Raw genomic sequence first — 23,959 nt, forward strand, 5'->3', positions numbered from 1 at the left:
ACAGCAAGTTACACATTAACCTGTTCAAATGGATTTTTAATGTCTTCACAGAGGAGGACTCCTGGGCAACCTGGTCCAGTGCTCTGCCACCCTCAGTGTAAAGAAGTTCTTCCTCATGCTGAGGTGGAATGTCCTGTGTTTTAGTTTATGGCCATTGGTCCTTGTCCAGTCATTGGACAACCCTGAAAAAAGTCTGGAACCATCCTCTTGGCACTTTGAGATATTTATATGTGTTAATGAGATCCCCTCTCAGTGTTTTCTTCTCCAAACTAAACAGGCTCAGTTCCTGCAGTCTCTCCTCATAAGAGAGATCCTCCAGACCCAAAATTATCTTTGTGACCCTCTGCTGGACCCTCTGCAGTAGCTCCTTGTGTCTCTTTTACTGAGGAGCCCAGAACTGGACACAGCACTCCAGGTGTGGCCTCACCAGGGCTGAGTGGGGACACAACTCCCTCCATGACCTTCTGGCCTTGCTCTTTCTGATGCAGCCCAGGAACCCTTGGCCCTCCTGGCCACAGGGGCACTGCCAGCTCATGGATGGCTTGTGATCCAGCAGGATCCCAGGTCCTTCCCCACAGAGCTGCTCTGTAGGAACAGCCCCAGGCTGTGCTGGCACTTGGGGCTGTTCCTGCCCAGGCACAGGACCCTACACCTGCCCTCGTGGAGCTCATTGAGCTTCTCTCTGCCCAGCTCTCCAGCCTAGCAAGGTCCCGCAGAATGGCAGCAGAGCCTTCAGGTGGATCACCACTCCCTCAGTTTAGTGCCATCAGCAAACTTGCTGAGGGTACATTCCATCCCTTCATCTGGCTCATTGATAAACAAGTTGAACAAGACTGGTTCCAGTATTGATCCCTGAGAATGTCACTGGCTGTTGGTCTCCAGGTGGCTTCTGTTCTGCTGGTCATGACCCACTGACCTCTGCCCTTCAGCCAGTTCTCCATCCACCTCACCATGAATACCTCTAACCCACATTTCCTGAGCTTACCTGCCAGGATGTTATGGGAAACAGTGTCAAAAGCCTTGCTGAAGTCAAGGCAGACAACATCCACTGCTCTCCCCTCACTGGCCCATCCTGCCATGCCACCACAGAAGTTTATCAGATAGGTAAAGCATGAGTTCCCCTTGGTGAATCCATGGTGACTACTCCCAATGACCTTATTGTCCTCTACATGCCTGGGCATGACCTCCAGAATGGGCTGTTCCATTCCCTTTTCCGGTATGGAGGTGAGGCTGACAGGACATACCTTCCCAGGTCCTTCTTCTTGTCCTTTTGGAGATGGCAGTAATGTTGACTTTGCTCCAGTCATTGGGCACCTCTGCTGCTCTCCATGCTTTTGCACAGATAATGGAGGTTGGCTTATCATCTGCCAGCTCCCTGGGCTCCCATGGGTGCATCGCATCAGAGCCCATGGATTTATGCATGTTAAGTCTCTGTAGCTGATCTCTAACCCAACCCTCTGTGATCAGGGTGAAGTCTTCCTTTCTCCAGCCTTCCTCTCTTTCCTCTGAGGTCTGGGACTCCTCAGGGCTGGCCTTGCTAGTAAAGACTGGGACAAAGAAGGCATTCAGTAATTCTGCCTTCTCTGTGTCTTCCATCACCAGGACACCACCCATCTGATTCAGCAGTGGCCCCACATTTTCCCAATCTTCATTTTGCTGCTGACTAACTTGTAGAAACCCTTTCAGTTGCCCTTACCAGATTCCATGCCAAGGGGGCCTCAGTCTTCCTCATCTCATCCCTGTATGCTCTGATGATGTTCCTATAGTCCTCCTACAGGGCCTGGCTCTTTTTTCACATCCCAGAAATTTCTTTCTAGAAACTCTGTGCTCATCCATGCGGATCTACTCTCCCCTTTGCCTTATTTCCTGCTCATAGGGCTACACTGATCTTGAGCTTGGAGGAAGTGGTACTTGAATATTGACCTGCTCTCTTGGGCCTCCTTATCTTCTAGAGCCTTATCCCATGTGATTCTTCTAAGTAGGTCTTTGAAGAGGTCCAAGGTGACTCTCAGGAAGGTCATGCAGGATCCTGATTCCCTCCCTAGGACAACAGGCCAATGTGTATGTCTCAAACAGCAATACCCAGATAGCTGTGGAGCCAAGGATTGTTGGTAACAACAACCAGTGATTGTTGGTAACACACACTGTGAGAAAGAACAGGGTGTGGCTGGAGAAGGTGGCCATACAGAAGTAGGGCAGCACCTTTCCAGGACAATCATCCTTGCTGTAACTCTTGGAGATAAGGACAACAAGAGTGCAAGCACCAGAATGGGACCGAGAACGGGGCATGCATGGACTATAGCGAGGGATCAAGACCACCCAAGACACCTGAAGCCCTCTGATCCATTTACAGAAAGGTCTGAAAGAACTGACTGTGCATGATGACTAATTTGTATAGAAAATGAGGAAGTTGTATTCATGGCAGGGGTAAAAAAGGTATCCTCACAAAGACCAGGCACATGTGCACCACCTGTCCCTGGACTTCCCATCAGCTGGAGCCATGCTGGAAATAGGACTCTCTCTCTGGGTCTCCCCACTAGTCTTTAAATCACGTCTCTCTCTCTCTGTCTCTGTCTTCCTCCCTCTCTCTCTCCTTGCCTCCTGCTCTCTCCCCTTTTGCCCTACCTCTTTATCCAAACCCTGCTGCTGTGTGTGTGTTCTAGGAGATCAGGGACTAACTTGTATCAATTCTCATGCCAAGTGTGGCATTTACTAATAAGCTTTTGTAAGCTTCTGCCGACCATCTGATTTGTTGCTGTCTTTGACCACAAGCATCTACAAAACTTGGGTGTTCCCTTGCACTTAAGGACAGGACAACACTGTGACTAGTGATGGCAATATAACGTGTAAAGGGGCAAGCTTCAATCTGAAATAAGAACCTTTCAAAGTAAGAGAAAATTGAGGTATAACAGTGTCTTTGTATCCTCTTCCAGAAGACAATGGATCAACAGAATAGGCATGATTTGGGTGTCACATTCATGGTTTATTATAATTTGTGCTTTGAAAGGTGTGTGTAAATAACACATTTTATTTCCTGTTCTTGTGAGAAATTAAATATCCTGGCAATGCTGCAGCCTTTTCATCTCTATTAATTACCCAAAATTTATATAATACATAGCTAAAAAATATTGTTTCAGACAGCATAAGACTTTTGCTCTTCTTAGGGCTGTCAAGATAAAAAGCATCTGCAAGAAAGTCTCTGACAGAAAATCCAGATAATGACATTGCAAATATTGATGCAGAAATCCCGTTGCAAACAATGCCATCCATGTAATGTTAGATGTAAAATTTCAGATCAAATGGGGATACTGACACAACTCACTTCCTTTTGTTAATATTATATAAAGTAAGAAGTTTCTGTTTGTCATGACTCTGTCTCTGCACTTGCCCTGAATAAATCAGAATTAAAGGATTTTTACACTTGCCTGCAAGGAGAAACAAAATCTCACTATTTTTCCTGCTCTTGTAAACTGGGACTTTCACTGAGAGATAGGTGGAAAATGCTAGAATCCACTATTTTGAAAGGTAAAGCTTTTCCTGAAGACCAAAAATGGGCAAGCAAGATCTGATGTGGAAAGTCTTTAGCTGCTCTTCTGGTGTCTCTGTACACAAGCAAGGTATTCTTGTACATCATCTGGAGAGCCAAGGATAAAAGGAACTCTCTGGTGAATATTCTCAGGTTTCACATCCAACACTGCTTCGGTCCCTGTAGTTGCTATGCCACCTGCCTGCTCGATGATGAAAGCCATAGGGTTGCATTCATAGAGAAGTCGGAGCTAGAAAGAAAGAGGAAACACCTGATTGCCTATTGGGGAAATTGTATCAAAGGACTTGCCAAAACTTAGCATTCTTTTTGTGATTTTAGAAAATTTTGTACCAAGCTGCAATTGACCTAAGTAGCAATGTCTTTCAGAGAGCCCTTCCTTCCCTCTCCTCACCTTTCCTAAAGCCTTCTGCTTGGAGGAACAGTGTGCTGACCTTACATCCAGGCATCACCATATAATTTCCAAGCTGACATACAGACGTGCAGCACCAGTGAAGCTGTATTTTGTCAAAAATGTCAAAAATGGGTGTCCCACAGGCATCAGCAAAACATTTAAGCTGGCTAAGCTAACAGCACTGGGAAAGAAAAGCCAAAATATCTTCTCATATGGAGTCTTTACATGTTAACTCAGAGCTTGGGATAATCATGTTATGTTTAGTCAGGATATTTTGGAGTTTGAAACTTGATGGTCCCAGTTTCAAATTTCAGGATTCTATTGCTTCTCTTCAGAAATGTAGATAGATATTAGTGGCCTGAATTTATCCAGATTGTGGCTTCAGAAGGAGCTGCAGTTATTCATTAAAGGCAAAATTTCCCTTTTGGTTTGGACCCTGATATCTGTTTACGCTTTTTAAAATGTTACCTCTTGGAGTGAGTGTGTTCTGGTGGAATGCAAATTTATTTAGGACATATGCCAAAGGTTTCTGTGTTTAAATGAACAGCAGCGAGAGCTGGTCAGTTCTGAACAAATATTATTTCTGTAGGTTTATCTATGAAGTGCTCATGTTCAACAATATTAGCACATGTTTTGTTTAAAGGACTCTTGACATGTTCAAAAGAAGAAAAGTTTTCTGGGAAAAAGGAAGTGTGACAAAATGCTACTGTATAGAGAGACAGAGAAATGGGTTGAGCGCATGACTTCACTACCCATCACACCTTTAGCACACTGCAATAAAACCATGATATACCACAACTTAAATAGCACTGTATTACCTTCTTTCTTATCTTTAAAGCCCACTGAAGTGCTACTTCTGGTACAAGGACTCCATCTCTGAGGCAACATAGGACCAGTATCTTTCACTCTTCTTCCTACTGCTTGGCCCAATTCTGGAAGGCCATGAGCCAGCAAAGAGCAGTGGTATCACCGTGGAACCACGTTTCAAGTGTCTTGTTGCTACTGTGACTATGCAACTTGAGGAAAGCAGTTTTTCATCAGGTAGCAGTGCAACTGCACTTAGGGATCTTCAGATGGGCTCTGTCTTCAGATAGGTTTAACATTTTCACCTATTAGAGAACTATAAGCTTAAAGTTTATAAAAATATTATTCAAAATATACCATTTGAAAAGGAGATTGATTTGTTGTCTTGTCCTGTAGTGTTTATTGTGTATTGTTTATAACAAAATAGCATTTAGTTTTCTTTCTTTAACTTAAAAAAGGATCTGTAAATTTTAGGGCCTCCATCCATGTAATTTGCATTTACTCTAAAGAATTTTGATCAAGTCCTTTTGATAATTCCAGTGACATTTATTATTTTCAGCTCTTTAACCAAGTGCATAGACTGTCTTTCAGGAGAGAGATGATCAGGGCACTTGCCACAAGAGTATTATTTCTCCAATAAGAAAAGATACATATGAAAACAACTATATACACCTGCACTTTGAGACAGAAAGAAAACTTATTTTTAATGACAGCATGTTTTGCTTCTTCCATTACTCTCTTTACTGTGGCAGTTCAAGCCAGAGCAATCCAATAATAAATGTGGGTTAACTCTGTGGAAATGTTTATTTCTATAAAGTTATGTAAGTGCTTTGTTCCTTTGTACTCTTGTCCTGTTTTTCATTCTCTCTTTTCAACAATGGTTTAGTACAGATTTCAAAACAAAAAGTTTCATTTGAAGAGGCCAGTCAGCAAACCCACTTTTTTCACATACAGCAAATTCCTTTTTTGTCTCTTTCTCCTATGTACAAACAGATCCACATCATTTAGTGAGGGCTTTTTGTAGTGGTGTTTTGGGATTTTTTTCTCTGGGATGGTGATTCAAAAATTTAAATAATTTTTGCCTGGACTAACATGTAGACATTTTTGGTTGTATGTGTTGAAGATAACTATTTTCCTGGTTTTGCTTTGAAGACCATTTGGATCTGCTGGTATTTTGGTAAATACAAGCTCACCATGATGAAGTTAGTAAACCTCTCTCCCTAAAGACGGTAAATACTGGGATTTTCTGAGACCAGTGTGGGAGATGAGGCAGATTCCTTCATGTACCAGCCATGGATGCAAAAACATTTGAATAGAAGGTTTTAAGTATGGTGTAGATCAGGAAAGAATATATTCTTGGAGTCAGAACACCAGGTCCAACCTAATATGTACTAGGCCATTGATTTCCTAATGATGACCTGGAGGTTACTGCTGGTCTACACATCATCTGTATGACTAGGTCTCTTAAAAAATAAGTGTTTAGAAAGTTGATAATGAGGGTATTTGATACTGCAGAAGAGAAGTTGTGGTTGACAATGGTTCGTGGCCCATCTCTTTAAAGACTGACTGCATTGCATTGCACTGCATTGTCACAGTACATTTTGTACTGGTGTCCAAATAGAAAGTAATATTTTCCTAAAATACTGAATGAAACCCACCTTCCACTGTAATCACCTTTTCTGACCAGGTAGTAGAACCCTGAGTTTGCAGAGCTGGTGATGTAAGTGTCCTTTGGAAACACAAGGTAAGAAAACCTTTTTTTCTAGCATTAGACAAAACCATTTCTGGGGCTGAGCATGTCCCACCGGCAGGTGAGAATAACTCTAGCTGCCAGTTTAAAGTGCAGAGGTTTTCCTCAGACCTGTGTTGTATCTGCCAGCCATGCACAGGTGTCTCAATGGGTTTCTATGGCACTGAAATACTACTTTTAGAAAAATCATTAAGTCATTGGTTGCTGAGAAAACCACTTGAGTATTTACACAGAGGGAGATTTCTGGCCTAAATTTGCAATTGCCTAAATTACTTTCCTAAACTTGATTGCTGAGCATAATTTTCATTAATAATTTTTTCCGCAGTGCAACATTATTATTTGTTTATTTATCTAAACTATTGCTCTGGTAATACCAGAGATATTAGGTTGGCTAAGCTCCCCAGAAAGGAATTCAAATTACATACCTTTCCTTTAGGACTCTTCTGATTAGCAGGATACATGAAGATCCCACCGTACATCAGTGTACGGTGAACATCAGCTACCATGGAGCCCACATACCTGGCACCATATGGGGAGCTGCCATCCTGAAAAACATACAACAAAGCACTATATTACCCAGGCTAGACAACTAGTAACGTGGTAAAATCTAATTTTGGTATGAAGCAGGAATCAAAGCTGCTTAAATCAATGGCTGCTTATGGATACTGCAATATAATTCGATACTGGAAAATACCGAAATCAGTCCTGAGCTCAGCCTTTTGTAAGATGTGATTGTCTACAGCGTTCAAAGATAAGAGTTTTAAAGAGCTGCATTCACAGTATGCAAACCAGAGTGCCTGTAATTTGGGTGCACAATTTGGAATCAAACCCCAGCCTGTGAAAAAACAAGGGACTGAAAACTTCTTCACCTTATCAGAACAAGGTCAAAATAATTTGATTTTTGGTCTTTCACAGTTCCTAAGCCAGAGCATGAGGAGTGGTGTCACTCCTCTACATGTCCAGATGGTTCCAAGAGGACTCCAACTTTTACCTTCCAGCTTATTTGTCAGGTAGAGAAATTGGTCATAGCATTCATTCTGCAGCTTAGTTTGGGAGATCGCAATTTATTAATGAATGTAATTTTCCTTGCTTTCAGCTTAGAAATTGATGTCGTTGAAGGACAGACCATTTTAACAAGAGCAATCAAGGAAGTATTCATGTCAGTCTCAGGTCTGCTGGTCATAAAAATGGGTAGGTAGAAGATATAGAAGACAGGCAAGGTGTCTCGAACAGATAGAAGTACATACAGTCGACCAAATAAGCTCCACTGAAGAAAGATAACGTCACTATACCTTTATGAAGGCGAGATACAAAATACAGATGTAAACTAAAGGAAAGCTTTTAAAGAAAATAATTTTGCTGGTCTTTTCATGTCTCTCAGTCTGTGTTCAATAAAGCTGAGGAGGAATTTTTATCTTCCCAGAACATTACTAGAGACTGAACTTCATGAATGTTTAATGACATATATGTTTTTTCTTACAATGCTATAAGTCTGAAAATATCTCAGTGGGGTTTTTTTCCTGTCTGGGTCAGTTTTCTAATAAAAGATCTCAGCGCTTTCTACAAAGCTCATCCTGTACTGATATTACATCTAGAAAAATACATAGAAAACTTGTTCAGCAATGCCAACTCCAAGACCTTCAGACACCACACCACAAGTTAGTCATCTTTCCCTGTAAAATCATAAGGTTGGCTGGGAAAAAAAATCCACAACTGGAAAGGAAATAGAGAAAAACATAATTCTATATTGAATAATCTTCTCAAATTGTTCAGTGTGACTGTGAAGTATTGATAATTACCCTCTATTAAAATGGAAAAAAAATCTCATGAAATTACATATTATAAAGCAACAGAACACTAGGAAGTTAAGCTCTACGCTGCTAAACATAAGATTTGGATTTTTGATATAGCTGATAATAAAATTAGAAAACAGACCTATTCCAGGCCTTGTTTAACTGTACATATGTTGGTTTTTATGATTCGTGTTGCACACATAAGAAGAACTATGAAAAATTCAGAAGAAAATAATGCAAACTATGAAAGACTGATGGATAAGGCACAGCCTAGAGCTTTTACATTTAGTTTTGTTTAAATCTGGTCCTATTAATTGTAGGTATGAATGAACAAAGCTTTTAAGTATTTGCTCCCTTCTTTTTCATGGCTAATGCCCAAATAATTGCATATTTAGGCTTCATACGATAGCTTCTCCATCTCACAACTGTTTGTACTTGTGACTTCACAATTGTAGAACCTGACATCAGGAAAAACCAAGCACCTTAAGAGGTATTAAAGACAGACAAATGTGAGTTTTCAGTTAAAATCTGAAAGATATTATTATAATCTCAAATTACCTTTAAAAATACAATCAAAAGAAGAAATTTGTTTTGTGGTTTTAAAAGGTAATGAACTGAGTCTAAAGAACAGTTTGTTAAACACCAAAAAAAGCCATAACATATTAACAAGCGGCCCCTGAACCAGACTGCTAAGGATCACTTCTATTATATTATCAAATAAGGCCTCTGTAAACCACAGGTATGAAATTTAGTGACCATGAGCTGCACACCTGTGTACACATCATCTGACTGGTTTGGAATGTGCTAGATTTCCTATTCACATGCAGATTATTTACATAATTCATGTCTACATGGACTGTGTTATGCAAAGGATGCTTTGTGGGTTCCCTTCCAGCTCAGGATATTCTAAGCTCTAAGCATGAGATGCCACTGACGATTTTAGTTGCTTCTTACCCAGATAGATATTCACCAGCTAGAGACACAGTGCTGAGACTGTGCTGAGAAAAATACAGATAAATTCCTCCCTTCTGATAAGGTTATCACTTGAACCACATATTGAAATAAAATTTTTACTTCCCTTAGCATACAGGTGTCTGCATAGAAGATTAAATACTCATTTTAGTTAGTGAAATGTTATTTCTTGTTTCTCCAGTTTTGTTCCTCATGCATTTTTTTACAGATAAGAAAGTTAATAGGTGTTGTATGTGCATTGGCATATTGCCCAGGCGTTCTTCTCAAACAAAATAATAGAGCATAAATACTAGACAGGTTCATCCCAAGTCCTCAGTAATGCCAAGCTCTGTGTTTGCTCAATAAGCACTTCTGATTGCTTAGTTGATGCCAATGAAAGAGCTGGAGATCCTTCATGTTCCCTTGGTCAGCATCCATGTTGAGTAAACTTGTGGCAACTCTGTTTTACCCCTTCTGCTGCTTTTTCTTTTTTTGCTTGACTCAAAGGAACAAAAATGATACATAACAGATAGGTCCTGTGATTTTTTTTTTTCCTTCACATTCTGATAGAAGTCAATTTTTCATTTCTTTCTTCTACTGTTTTTGACAGCCCTGGTCTTCCACAGCTGAACAAGACCAGGTTTTTCTTATATAAATATGATGACTTGGGGGGGGGGGGCAAGAAATTTTTTTCTATAGACTACAACAGCAATACCCTGCATCCCCTACTCCACATACAGACGTGGTGACAAAATAATAGTAGTTTTACTAGTTTTTTTGTATCACTTGGACACAGCTGGGCTTCATACTGAAATGTGTTGTTGACGCCATTTTTAATGGCACTGCTGAGACAAATTCTTAACAAGGGAGTCTCAGTTGCATAGCGCTCATCATCAGCAAGCTGTGATGAGACTTGATTTCTCTTGTGCCTGACTGTAGGAAGCAAAGATACAAGTAGGTGTCATAGCAAAGTGTGACAATGTCCACAGGATATTTCAAATTCTACCAGTGCCAGAAAAAAGCTAGGGGGAGGAAGAACCCATTTTAGGGATGATTTGCAGTAAAATTTGTGCAGAGATTGTTTCTGGCCCAGCAGTGCCCACTAAGCATTGCATACTGGAGTAAACATGTTGCATTATAGGCAACTTTGCAAACAGAAGCTTGCTCTTCAAACTGGTTAAGCAGCAGTGTGATTTTGTCATGCTAAATAAAAAATCAGCTTCACTGTCATACCAGAAGAGATGTGGTTAGACATGTGTTTCCCACTACATGGTAGTAGTAGGAGGCTTAGTCTGGCCTGCAGAACATAAACATTTTTCTAGTGCTTTTTATTCAGAATTGATGCCTTAGGTAAATGGTAATCCACAAGAAAATTTGAAAGTCAATGCAGTTTTGTAGTCCAAACTGTCTGATGTTAGATAGTAAGGAGCAATCTCTCTTCTACTCATAAATGGTTGATTTTTAGTGTTTTGTTGCTAATGACAATGATATATAACATAGGATATCTTATGGATTGCATTGTACTTTTGATTCCCTGTAATATTTTTATCTTTTCAGTTTTTCATGGCAATGTCAGAGAGTCATCTGAACAGCATGTTGACCAAGAACTACGGAAAGGAGTTAATAGAGGTAAGATCTAAGGAAGAAAAATGCAAAAATGTGACAGATAGCTAAAACTGATGCCCGAAGAGTATAGGGTGAATGATCTGCCTGAATAAGAAGGCGTTCCTCCATGCCCACGTCAGCTCCTCCTCATGCCACAGGCAGGGGATATTCAGCAGACACCCTCACTATCCTTCAGCATGCTGCAGAGAGGGGGACAGAGACTGAAAGTGTGAAAATCTCCACCTGGCTCATGTAGGGAAGGTAGGGACACCACCAAGGTGGCTGCAGCTGGGTAGCCTTACAGATGAGGCCAGGAAGCACATTTCATGCTAAGGAGAAATGACAAAACCTCTCTAGTCCTCCCCATAATGCAACTATTATGTCCTTTCCAAATCAAGGAACTGAGTTATGCTGGTTCCAAAACTCAGGTTCATAACAAGCTTCTGATGGGCAGGGCACTTCCTTGTGCTTTGTGGCTATAACATTCGTGCCTCAGCCCTTCTCATGCTGACAACTGTACATCTCAGAGCAGCAAAAAATGTGATTGTTCAGCACAACTGAGAAGATTTCCTGTGCCCCAAATAATCCATGCACTTCTGTGGTGCTTGCTTTAAAGTAACAAAAATATCTGCCAGCTTCTCTTCCATTAGACAAACAATTTCAATAGGCTTGCATCGAATGATGCACAGATTTGAGATAAAACAGTGTTTGCAAATGAGTTTTTTCCAGTATGTCCTAACTTTAGGATTTAGGAAGTCACATGATAGAGCTGTCCTCATGGATCCTATGGGGAAATACCTCTGTCTGGTCTTTCCGCTGAGTTTGAAATCTCTTCAGTATTTTCTTCGTTGCCTGGGGTTGATGCATTTGTTCAAGAATTTTACTTTAAACAACACTTTGGTGGTTTGCAAAACCACAAATTAATAACTCCAGTCTTAGTGCATGATACTGAATACATAGCCTGGTATAACATTAGCAGAGTGAGAAGCACAGATGTTCTTCACTTTCCCAACTGGATTTAGGGAAGTATGAAAGTTGTGTCATGGGCTTCTGCTTCTCTCACAGCTGAACTGAATGCAGACTTTGAAGACTCAAAATAATCTCAAATATTCAAAGTTATATATTTAGAAGGCTGTGATGTTAGACTCTCTGTAGCTACAATCTGAGTAGTATGCAAAGGAGGGTTTGATATTTAGTCAGTAGTCTTACAGCTATAGCTCATATGCTAAACCCAGATTTTTTTAGCTCAGAAGGAGGAGCTTATCATGGGACCACAGTTTAAATGCTTTCTCATTATATTTCCCTTTTATTGCACCCTGAGATTTTTACTGAATCCATTTATTTAACATAGACCATATTACAAGTATCCTTGACAACTAATAGCTTAAAAATAATCTGACTTTATTTTTAATAGGAAGAGTTTTAAAAACAGCTTCCTAACCAAATTAAGTCTGGAGCTGATCCACATGACCATATTTCATTATAAATTACTTTTCACAGCCACACTTTTTAGAGAGCTTCCAGTTTTCCACATTGAGAGCTTGTGTTGTCCTCCTAGCACTGATAAGTTAAATCCAAACTGTATTTGTCCATGTAAGTTCATCAGACATGGAATGTCTTTCTCCAAGAAAGTTCATTGGAAATGGGATGTTTCTCTTTTAACCACCAAATATAGTTAATTTGTGCCTCACACCATTAGTTTAGGTTTTCTCCCCAGCCTATAGGTTGTTCATGCTCAATATGATGCAAGTCGACTGTGCAAGAATGATACTGCATTTTTCAGATGCTAGAGGGTGCAGGAAGGAGAAGGTGACGCCACCCAGATTCCTGCAAACACCTTCTGGACAGCACATGGAATCTAGCCCTGAATGCCCAACTGCACACATTACTGAACTGCATATTCAGATAAAGCTAGAAAATGAGAGTATCCCCAAATTTGGCATGCACATTTCTGGAGTTTTGTTGAAAGATCTAGTTCTCCAGCACATTTCCCTTCACACAAACAAGTTATGACTTTATTTACGAAAGTCTAAATTATAAAAGATGTCAGGATGCCAAAAAAAAGTTCCATTACACACATATCCAAAATGGACCAGCTGGTACGAAAGGGTTACATGGGTCTGAACTCAGGAAGACCTTCAAATCCTTTTCCATCAGCCAGGACTGCACGGAATGCAGTGCTTGCCAGTGCACGGTACACTGGGTACAGTGCTAATATTTTCTTACCTCAGGGAATTTCTTCTTTTGCAAATATTCTGTCATTGCAGGATCAAAGTACTTTGCATAACCTTCGTTGAGACTGTATACCTTCCCCTTCTTCTTGATTTTAACATCTCTGTCCACCAAAATAAATTCACCAAGACCCTGCAGGACAGGATAAATTAGGTATTAGCATACAATTTCGTTGGTTTTTGTAACAGTTGTCACACTAGACATGGCAGAAATACTAGCACAACTTGATCCTTTCAGTACAAGTCTAGTGTATAAACTCACAATATTTCAAAAAGAGCAGAAAGCAGAGAATTTACACTAACTTAATGAAAACTTGTCACATCAGTACTATAAACAAAATCTAATTGGAAAAGACTATCAAAAGAATACAAATCAGCCCTGAAAGCAGATGGATCATGAATCTCTGTCCTCAAATGATAAGACTGCAAATCAAGAAATGACACTGCCTTCTGACTTCTGGACTCTTTTTGCCTGTCTTGTCCAAATAACCTAATGTGAATGTGGTCAGCTACACCCATGTGTTGCTCTCTGCAGTTCAATTTCAACTTCCACATTCTGTTACTCTGTCTCCAGCAGAGCAATTAATCTCCCAGTTCTTTCCACTTGGAATGAGACTATTACAAACATTACAATAACTTCTGGTAATAATTCATCCTTTTATTAAAAACAACCCCACAAAACCATAAAAGACCACAGTATGTTATTCCCCACATCTTATTCTGGTTTTACAAATGAGTGATCTTTCTAGCATTCCCACAGTAACACTCCTTGTGTTCTGAGCGCTCAAGAGTGGCACATGTTCAATTTATACAGGTGGTGTTGTGCCTTTGCAAATTTTTGGGCATGCACCTTAGGTGACAGCCATAAAACTCTACTGCACTCAGGAAATGAAACATCACTTGGCTCAAGCTACCAAAAAAATGGTCCTTGCCTCAGGCTAAACAGTGAACATGTTGATGTTCTTATTCAGACAGAAAAATCAAGAAGAAAAGAAACACAGGTTCTTTCAAGTGAAAACAAAAACACGGTTCAAATTAAATTTTTTAAGTGTTCGTTTGAATGAAGAGGGTTTCAGACACTTAATTGAGAATTTAAGTTAATTTTACTTCTATTGGGTAGGAAAAAGCCAAGCAGGTATTGCAACCAACATGCTCATATATTATTAAATATTTATAAAGAAAAGGTGGGATGATCCAGGATATGGAGAAAAGAATTGCATAAAGTGGATAGATTACAGAGAAAAGGATGAACAAAAACAAGTAAAACCGAGCACAGAGAGCTCTAAAAGACAGCGGCAATGTGATTAACACCATGACTGTACCGGATCAAGCATGAAGCAGTCCACTCCTTGCCCTGTGGAGAGGGCAACCAGCGTAGCACTACCATACAGGGCATAGCCTGCAGCAACAATATTGCGTCCAGGCTGTAAAGCATCTTTTTCAGAGGGCTCATCATCTGTTTCCTGAGGAAAAATTACCATTTGAACCAAAGGTTAAATTCTGAAAATGAACAATAGAAACAAATTTTCAACAATAATGTGTGACAGATTTCCTTTTTCTGTCTATGCAGGCCTTTGAAACAACAAAACCAGAGATTGTTGCTCCCCCCACCCCTCGTTCAGGGCAGGCTTGGTATAGGTACGTGTACATGCTGGGACAGGACATTGAGAGTTTGTTATTCTATACATGTCATGCAATCAATATGATACATGCCACAAAGCTGATCTCTTAGCATTATATCCGCAGCTATTAATTGAGGATCATCAGAAAACTGAGACAGAGCAGAGATACTAATCTTCTGTAAATGTAACATAAGCTATGATGCTGACATCCCTCAGAGGAAATAACTGAGAGATAAATGCTGTAACTAACATTACAAAAAAAAATGCTACTATAGTACAGGATAAAAGGGTATATGGTGCAACAAGATGTAACCAAGTTTTTGCATTGGTCTCTTCTAGTGAAAGGATGCTTAACTGAAGGAATATAAATGTTCATCTATTGTATACAAATGCTCATCATATTATATGCAAAATAACAAATGCATTTTGTTATGTAAAATGTGCACGTGTGCAGGTACTCATCTATAAGTCTACACAGAACATTCAGGTGGCATTTTACTTCAAGCTTTTAACCAATTTCTGACACTTATATTTTGATTTGGCACTTTGGTTATCATGGAGCAACAGTAGCCCAAGCACACAAGGTGCAAATATTTCCAGCCAGCTCTAGGGCTGTGCCTCAGCCATGGCTTACAAGAGTTTGTCTGGTGGGATGGGTAAGAAGGACAGCCAACAGTACTTGGGAAGGCTGGTTAGAGCCTTCATGTCCTGCTGCTACAGAATGGGCCAGGATTGCTTGATATTAATGTTTCTTTTAAAGTTCATCTGTTGTGGTGGTTCTTGTATGGATGCTTTGGTGGTGATCCATGGGGAATTGAAATGAAACACTCCCCTTTCTTCAGACCATGGCTTAGTATTTTATTGTTACCAATTCAGACCATTTCTCAGTGATTGCATAGGCTTATTTAGACTGAGTAGCAACTAAATAGAAACAGCAAGTCTAGCCCTGAATATTTGGTTAAAAAAAATTAAAATTCATGAAGACTGTCTTGTGTAGAAAATAAGATATTTGCCCATTAGGGTCCTAGTAAGGTGCTCCCATTCATCGTTGTCTGCCAACACCTCAAGGAAAGCTGAGATGTGGGACACTAAAACAACACCTTCTTGGTACACAAAGATAGCAATTTCACATCAAAAAGTTTTCATTTTCAGGTGAATTTGTTACTAAAGTCACTTCACTCACAATCTTTAACTGTATTTTGCTCAAATCCTTTTATTACTATTTTGCCAAGTCCTTCTGTGGAAATAAAAAATCCAGTTGACAACCAGCTTTTCATGAGAAGAGCTGAAATGTAGCATGTACAAATGTATGCATATATACCTGTATATATATTCGTACATACTGGGAGACTCAGTCCCTCGAAACTATGTCAAGCTGCCTGTTCTGGGAGGTTATAATGAAGACTAGTTTAAACTTTTGTGTGCATATTTCAGAGCTTCAAAAATTGACTAATATTAGCTAACACTTTGTGAAACAATCCTTACAGTACCAACTATTATGGCCTAGGTAACTTCATCTATTTTAAAAACACACCCCGATGGTACATACATCTCACCATTAAAAGCAATGGTTGTCTATAGGAGACAAATTATTTGCAAGATCAAATGCAGAATTAAACATTCATTTAGACAGTTAATTTCAAACATATTTTGGTTGTCATAGCTTTTTGTATGCTCCTCTTGTTAAAGAACAAATAATTTTGTATGGAGCAAAGTGGTTTGTTTTCTAGAATACAGTACATATATACAATACATGCAACTTTGGGTTATATATGATATTGTTTTAAAATACATTTTTTTCTGAGATGAGCTTTTCAGTCCTATTTCTTAAATGCATTTTTAATGTTAATATGACTGAGAAACTATATATTTGAGTATTCTGAAAAAAGCAGGGGAACTCCTCCCTCAAGGTATAGTTGGGCTGAGTTCACTTGTTTTTTCATCCTTATTCACATTTGTGTTTCCAAGAGCTAGCTTCCAAAAAGAAGAAGAAAAAAGAAAACATTTTGCAGAGCGAGTCAAAATGTGAAAAAGCTACAGATCAGCTGATACTTCAACGTTAGGACTGCAGGAATTTTGTCCTGACAACTGCCATGTGTGTTAAACAAACCAGGGAATTAAGCTGGGCAGTGCACTCTGATAATTGCTATTTTCTCTTCTTTCTGGTGCACAGATGGATTTCCTGTCCATTATATTTTGACTATGATGGTGGTAGTGAAATACCTTTAGAGGCCTTATGCAAAACAATAAAATAGACAGATGGACTGCAAATAATGAGTTATAGTGACTCTGTCACTATAACTCATAACTGGTGTGAGGCAGATGAAATAAAGGCTGCAGGGTTTTGCTATAGGGGTACCCTCAGGTGATATCTGGGTCTAAATTTTTTTGTGTTTGTGATTTGCCTGACATCACACAAGGGAATTCTCATCAGCACTGACAGCAGCACTAAAATGACTTGATTTCCAGGTCTCCATTTTGTATCATGTGTTTCATGAGTAGCCTTTGTGGTTTTACTCCATTCTTACACGTTCTCTGTGAGGGACCACATGAAGGGGAGGACGCTGTCCTCACAATAAGGAAGGGTATCAAATAAAATACATCAGAAGCATTGGGCAAAGTTACAAATTAAAACCAAAATGAAACAAAGCAAGAGAGTTTCATAGCATATTTGTGCACTATGAATTAAGGATTGTAGATTTAGCTCAGTGGCATGAAAACCTGGGAAGAACTCAAGTGAAAAGCATTTATTGTCACTATATCTTGTCACTTTGGCAGCTGAGAGTCCCCCGCTCAGTGGCAGCAGCTGCCCAATCCCCTTCTGATTCAGCAAGGCTTCTCCCTCAGCCCCACTTTTCAGGTGTTCATGATTTTCAACTGCACCACTCTGCTTTCAGAAAGCAAAGGCCAGGTGGGAAATTAAATAAAGTTGAGATACTATTTATTTCCTCATGGATTTTTCTAAGAAACTGATAGAGTGGTTTTGTGACATCATGAAATGGTCCCTCCCACCGTGGTGGAGGCTCTGGATTGGAAGCAATCAGACAACTGTTTTCAGGATTGAAATGTATTGTCCAAGTCTGGCCTTTCTATAGGAGTGCTTATTATCTGTTTTGATTTTTTTCTAAAATAAGCCTAACATTTCTGCTCTGGAGAGTGTGCCTTTGGAAATGAAATTAAGGTGAGACATGGTGAGAAAATCAGCTCATCTCAGTCTTCGAGGCTAAGGTTCATCCTTTGGAATCACAATGATTTTACCTTTTCAAAAATGTTATTCATTTATCTTAAATAGCCTAAAATTATTTTCTCTTTCTTAAGTGATATTTATCAACTGAAATGAACATCTCACTTTTATTCTTTCACACTGCCCTTTAGTAATTATCAATAAAGCACTTCTTATTTAATAATTTCAAAGAAAAATGCAGCTGTTGTCTACTGCTAATATTGGGAGATGCTGTTGTCCTTTAGGGTATCTTTGGAGAGATAACTGAAAAGGGTGGAGGTCCCTTAACATTAGAGCACATTTAATGGATTTCATTAACACAGATAAGATCTTTTCCCTGCAAAAAGCAAGAAACTGCATGGTACTGGAGGTAGTCCCAGGAATGCTCTTTCAAAAATCATACCCAGGCACCATCTCAGTGCTGTCTGGCCTGCACGGCATCCGTGGCGTGGGTTTGCACTAACCATTAACAGTGTGGACGGCCAAATTCTAGAACTTGTGCCACAACCCTCTTGGCTTGTGCCATAACTATTTGATTCGCTAGTAGATGCATATTCTCAGCAGTGATGACTATTGTATTACCTACAAGAAATGTAAAAACCAAGGACTAACCAGCTGAAAATTATGAGCTAAAAGGAGACAGACTTAGAAAACATATCTTCATTCGCTTGAAGTGTAACATCTGAGTCTGCAAAGACTTCTTTGAAGTCAGAAGTACTGTAAACTGTTATTTCACAATAGCAATGACTGAGGGTCTCCCACAGTCATATGACCGTGAGCTCAGGCTTTGGAAAAAACACCAACTGCTGGGAGATTAGCAAACAAATCACAAGACTTGGCATGACTGGAATTCTCAGCGTTTGCTGCTGTACTGTGCAGCCATAGGGGAACAGACATGCTACCGGACCCGATGACTGTGGGTGAATGCTTCCTCCAGCCCCCAGCGTTTCCATGTTCACGGACTCCCTGTGCATGGCAGGCACAGCAGCTGGCTCTGGCAGGCCGCAGAGCCCCATCCATGGCAGGCACGGCAGCTGGCTCTGGCAGGCCGCACGGTCCCATCCATGGCAGGCACGGCAGCTGGCTCTGGCAGGCCGCATGGCTCCGTCCATGGCAGGCACGGCAGCTGGCTCTGGCAGGCCGCACAGTCCGGTCCAGGGCTGCCAGCCACCGGCAGTGCGTGTCCGGGAGGACAAACTCTGCCATTCCTCGGCAACTAAGGCTGAGTCAAGCATCACTGAAGGAGCTAACCAGCTGCCCTGGGGGTGAGATCGCGTTAGTTAAGTGCCTTTGTGTGCTGAGGAAGGAAGTGCTGTCACCTAACAATTTCATGGGGCTGGGTGTCCCCTTCCAGTGAATTCAGGCAGCATTTTAGCACACGTGAATATGGAAATGTTTGTCTATCCTTTCCAAGGCTCCCTTTTGCCCAGAGACACCTAAGGGACCATGGAAAGAAACTAGGCAATGTGATGAATTCAAGACATTTTGCTTTCACCAAGCAAATCATGCCATGTGTGATTTGCTCCTCTTACCTTTTTGTAGATAGCAAAAATTGTTCCTATTGGTGCCAAGCAGTCTATATTGGATGAACCGTCAAGGGGGTCAAAGCACACCACATATTTACCCTAAAACAGAAGAGGCAAGGGAACCATTTAATGGTAAGTTGCTTGGTATTATGACTTCCTTTTACTTGAAAACTCCCATGTTTTTACGTCTGCATTTAGCCCTCCAATTGTGCCTGATACAGCTCGTCAGAGAAGGCTGCACTGCTAACCCAGCTGGCCCTGCAGCACGACACCGACTCCCCAAGGGCCTGCCAGAGAAATTGGAGAGGACATGTTTCTGCTCAGACAGCACAAATGGATGTTACAGAGGAGCAGTCCTCTGCTGCCAAGCAGGGCAAGAAATTGTTTTAAAGCAAAAGGATTGACGCATTTTGGAAGCAAGCATCTTCCTCTAATGAATATGTTTTCTTTTGCTACTTTTACTGTGAATGAGAGGATTTCTCTGTGTTGTGAGGTTTGAGGGCAAGAAGGCAGAAAGAGAAAAAGCTTCGGGAAAGGGCAGGCTACATCAGCCTGAACAGTAACTCGCTGTAATAGGATCCCCTCCAGGGGGAAGCCTGATGAAGCAGTCAGGTGTTTCCTTTGAATATGTAACATAACACTCCGTTCTGCCAGCTTCTCATCTCATTTTATCTTTCTAAATACTAGTGTAATCCAAAACCATCGCACCAGCAGTCAGGGAATGTAATAGTACACTTCCACCTGAGATTTGGGATGTGTTAACAAGCTTACAAATAATTATTCTCCCCCCTTCACAAAACTTTAATAACAATTTTACTCTCCACATCTGTTTTAGCTGTTGAAATCATGCCACCCACTACAGTTATTAATCAAAACAATGCAGAAACAGTGCAAATTTTCTGAATTCCCCGGGGAAGGGTTGGGTTTGGGGACCAGGGCCAGGTTTCATACTTGAAGCAAGAGTGCCACCTGCTGCTGCCTGAGCCGACAACCCCCCTGAATGCCGGAGCCGCACAGACCCGCTTGTCTTTCGGGGTGATGATGGCCTCCTTGTTCTCCTCCGTGACCAGGACACAGGTGCTGTAGGAGGACTGGAGCATGTTAATCACCAGGGAGTTGGATAACACATCCAGCTTCTTCACCTCATCACCCGTCACATTCACAGTGCCAGCTATACCAAACCTACAGAAGAGTAACAATGACAAGAAACCTGAAGGAGGCAAACATTTCAGGTTTTTACAAAAAACACTCCAACAAGTCAAAGTTATTCCTTCATCTTATCTTCCTACACCTTTAGGCAATCTTTGGATGGCACAGCTGAGGTGCATTATAAGACTGTTGCTGCTGTGGAAATAAAAGCCTGTGCTTTGAGGCCTTACCTGGGTCCTCTTGCTCCTGTGTAGATGTTCCCCAGGCCACAAGCAGAGCCCACAGCCCAGGTGGTCAGTACCAGCCTTCCCCAGCAGCCCCATGAAGCAGCTGGCTGCAATTTTGAGGAAGCAGAACGTGCAGTGAGCATCTGCAATATTTTCTGTCACTAACTGCTCAGAACTCCATGGTGGTCCTTTAACCCTTTCACGCTGCCAGCCCCAAATCAGGACTTTAAAGGCATCCCTGGGGAATTTGCCAGATAGAACCATATCTCTGGATCAAGGTCTGTTTTAATTGGTGACCCTCAGCTGAGTTAGGATGACACTTCTTTTCCCTATCCTGATTTTAGCAATACGCTAATAACATGGTATAGGAGTATATAGGTTTCTGAGACTTCCAGTTGAAGAAGCATTGTTGCGGCCCAATGTGCATGTTCTGGGCTTCTTAAAAAACACAAAAACCATACAGGGAAAAGCTACAGCTTTTTTTATTCATTAAGGGAAATTAAATGGGGTTTTGGGGGAGTGGGGATGGGTGTGGGAAAGAGGAGAGGAGAAAGAAGAAAGTAATTAGTCCATAGAATGATATTGGTCAGTGGCAGGCCTGAGCTGGGAGTGGAGTAGGTCTCTTGTTGTTCTCAAAGCTCAAAGCTGCCTGTGATTTTCAGCAGTATTGAGTGTTTGGGATATTTTATTTTTGGGTGCCAAATTTAAGGTTTTGAAAAGGACTATGATTTTCAGAGAATGGTAAGTGCCTACTCTCCAGTTAGTGTGTTTTCAGGCACAATCACAGCTCAAGAGCTCAAGTCTATGACTTGGAAAAAGTTCTTCACTTTTGAATTTAAAATCTGTCAGAAATTCATGCTTAGTGCTTTAACATTAAAGAAGACACTTACAGTCTCCTATTTGGAGGAAGTAGAAAAAGGGCTCTTTAACTGCACAAATGCAGATGAATGCAAGCCACTTTCACAGTGGTTGAAAGTTTGCCATGGGAATCCCTGAAATTCCATGGTTAGTTTCAGTAATTTGAATGGTGCAAATTACTAATTTGGATACTTTAGATATTTCTGAGACAACATCTGAAGCTTTTTGTTCATATAAAGAAACATTTGCTCCTTAATGTAATGGATGCTTTGGGGTTTTTTTTCTGAAGGGGAAGAAGGATTACTATTGTTATTATTAGAGGCTATTCCACCAATAGCCTATCAATTTCTCTGCTGTTACAAACTATTTCAAAGATTGTCTACATAAAAATAAAAATTATATAAGGTAAACTCTTCCTTTAAGTCAAGGAGGCAAAATAGCTCAGTTTCACCCAGTAAGGAAACTAGGAGACAAAGTATAATTTAAGAGTAAGAGCATAGGAGACTGAAACTGTGGTTCACTTTGAATATGTCTCATGTCCTCTCTAGGCACTATAAAGTGAGTGCAATAGTTCTGAGACATTGAATTCATGATTTGCCAAGATGATATAGGACTTTGACCAAATAATCAACAGAAGCACAAAATCCCCCCCCAAGTCCTAGGATCACACATTTTGGTGTTTCTGTGGAAGGAAAGAAAATCCAAAATTCCTAAAGAAATAATAAATGTTGACTTCCTTTCACAAATATATTCCTGGTCTCTTTCATGCGTGCAGGTGTAAGTACATACTAAAGCATGTTCAGAAAAATATCTTTTGATACATATCAAGAACTTTCTATTTGAAACACACAGTTTTATTAGGGCATTCCATATCTCTGAACTCTTTCAGATAGATCAGCATTAAAAGACTTAGACTGATGTCTATTGCACTTGTCCATGTGGAACAGCTCAGTACATTCCAGGTTTTGCTAAGGCCATTTTTTATTCTATCTACAAAAGCACTAGATGCCAAATTGTTGTGTTTGGTTTTCCCAGAGGGCCTTTTGAGACCTCCTGCCTGTAACCCTACACGTGGGATACTGCTTGAGGAAGGAAAGAGAAATGCAGCCAGGCACAGCAGCGCATGGGGCTTCTCTCAGGGTGTTGCTTTAGAGCATTGCTTATTCAGCAGACAGGCAGAAAATCAGCTTCCCAAGAGAAGCCAAGCCCTGACTTGTATGGTTCAGCAGAGGGCTTGGATGCTAGCAGAACATATCACAGTGAGATATCCTGCATTAAAAATATAATGGTGTGATTTTTAGCAAATTCACAGTAGATATAAAAATAGATCAGTTTCAACAAGTGCAAGAGATAACAAGGTGAGCAGTGAAGTTCTGTTCTGACTTACATTTTTAGAGTAAAATATTACAGAACAGCAGTTAGCATAAATGTCTATCTTGCACCCAATATTAGAATACTCCAGAAAGAAAGCTCTCCTGCTTCCCACTCTTGATAATCCAAGCTCTGACCTTACTCAGCTTAAAAAAGACACTTCCAAGGTATTTATGAATCTCTGCCCACTCCCCAGCCTTGCTATGCCAGTTGCTGTCTCTCTGCCTCCTCTTCCTCCCGATAGTGCAAGGTAGGACTCACATGTGGGCAAGGCCTGCCTTTCTGACAGCAGCAGAGATGGCCTTTATGGCAGTCAGCATGGAGTTGAGCAGCTGCGTCAGCTCCCCTGTCGCTCCCTTCACGCGGCGTCCCTTCTCCATGACAAACCGTGTCAGGGTCAGCATATCCGTCTCGAAGGGGCTTTTGTCCGTCATTTTTGCCGGGTACCAGAGCTCCTTCTCAGCTGGACAAAATGCTCTCTTGTCGTATTGAGATCCTGGGCAGCTGTTTTATTTTGAGGGGAAGCTGTGTTTGGCTGTGTGGCTGGTCAGAATTTATTAAGATGTTTCTGAGACCATGTGATTGAGTGCTCAGAATAACTGCACCCCAGGCTGGCTCCACGTCTCCACTGAGGTGCAGGAAAGGAGCCTGAGACAGGACTACAGCTGAGCAACTACTGCTCATCTGGGCTTCCCCTGTGCTGAAATTAGCTCTGTGCAGATCCAGCTACATATTCTCACTGTACATCAGACTGATTATAATGCAAAACTCTCACTGTCTGCGTTCTTGGAAATGGCTTTCCTGTAGATCCTGTTCAGCAATGGGTTCAGCATAGCCAGGGCTGTGTTTACAAGGCACCAGAAATGAAAGCACCAGAACCAGTAACCATATGTGCCACAGTGTTCCACAGC

At 40.8% G+C, this 23,959-nt stretch overlaps 1 protein-coding gene across 1 annotated transcript; it reads right to left on the reverse strand.

Moving 5' to 3' along the window:
- Positions 1 to 2,962: 2,962 nt before the first annotated feature.
- On the reverse strand, positions 2,963 to 23,614 carry LOC102073421 (fructose-1,6-bisphosphatase isozyme 2). The gene is made up of 7 exons (XM_005489813.2): positions 23,310 to 23,614; positions 20,463 to 20,625; positions 19,450 to 19,542; positions 14,395 to 14,535; positions 13,068 to 13,205; positions 6,918 to 7,037; positions 2,963 to 3,776 (listed from the first exon to the last, which is right to left on the reverse strand). The coding sequence occupies exons 1-7, from the start codon at positions 23,480 to 23,482 to the stop codon at positions 3,582 to 3,584; spliced, it is 1,023 nt and encodes a 340-aa protein (XP_005489870.1). The 5' UTR covers positions 23,483 to 23,614; the 3' UTR covers positions 2,963 to 3,581.
- Between the last annotated feature and the right edge of the window lie 345 nt (positions 23,615 to 23,959).

The sequence above is a fragment of the Zonotrichia albicollis genome, chromosome Z (genome assembly GCF_047830755.1).
Source record: "Zonotrichia albicollis isolate bZonAlb1 chromosome Z, bZonAlb1.hap1, whole genome shotgun sequence".
Classification (NCBI taxonomy): domain Eukaryota; kingdom Metazoa; phylum Chordata; class Aves; order Passeriformes; family Passerellidae; genus Zonotrichia; species Zonotrichia albicollis.

Excerpts from the sequence above, each read along its gene's own strand:
- LOC102073421 (XM_005489813.2), bottom strand. The coding sequence starts at position 23,482 with ATGACGGACAAAAGCCCCTTCGAGACGGATATGCTGACCCTGACACGG. Across the intron at positions 19,543-20,462 it reads TCACCCCGAAAGACAAGCGG|GGTAAATATGTGGTGTGCTT; the intron begins GTCTGTGCGGCT and ends CTTCTGTTTTAG. Across the intron at positions 3,777-6,917 it reads AGAAGAGTCCTAAAGGAAAG|CTCCGACTTCTCTATGAATG; the intron begins GTATGTAATTTG and ends CTTTCTTTCTAG.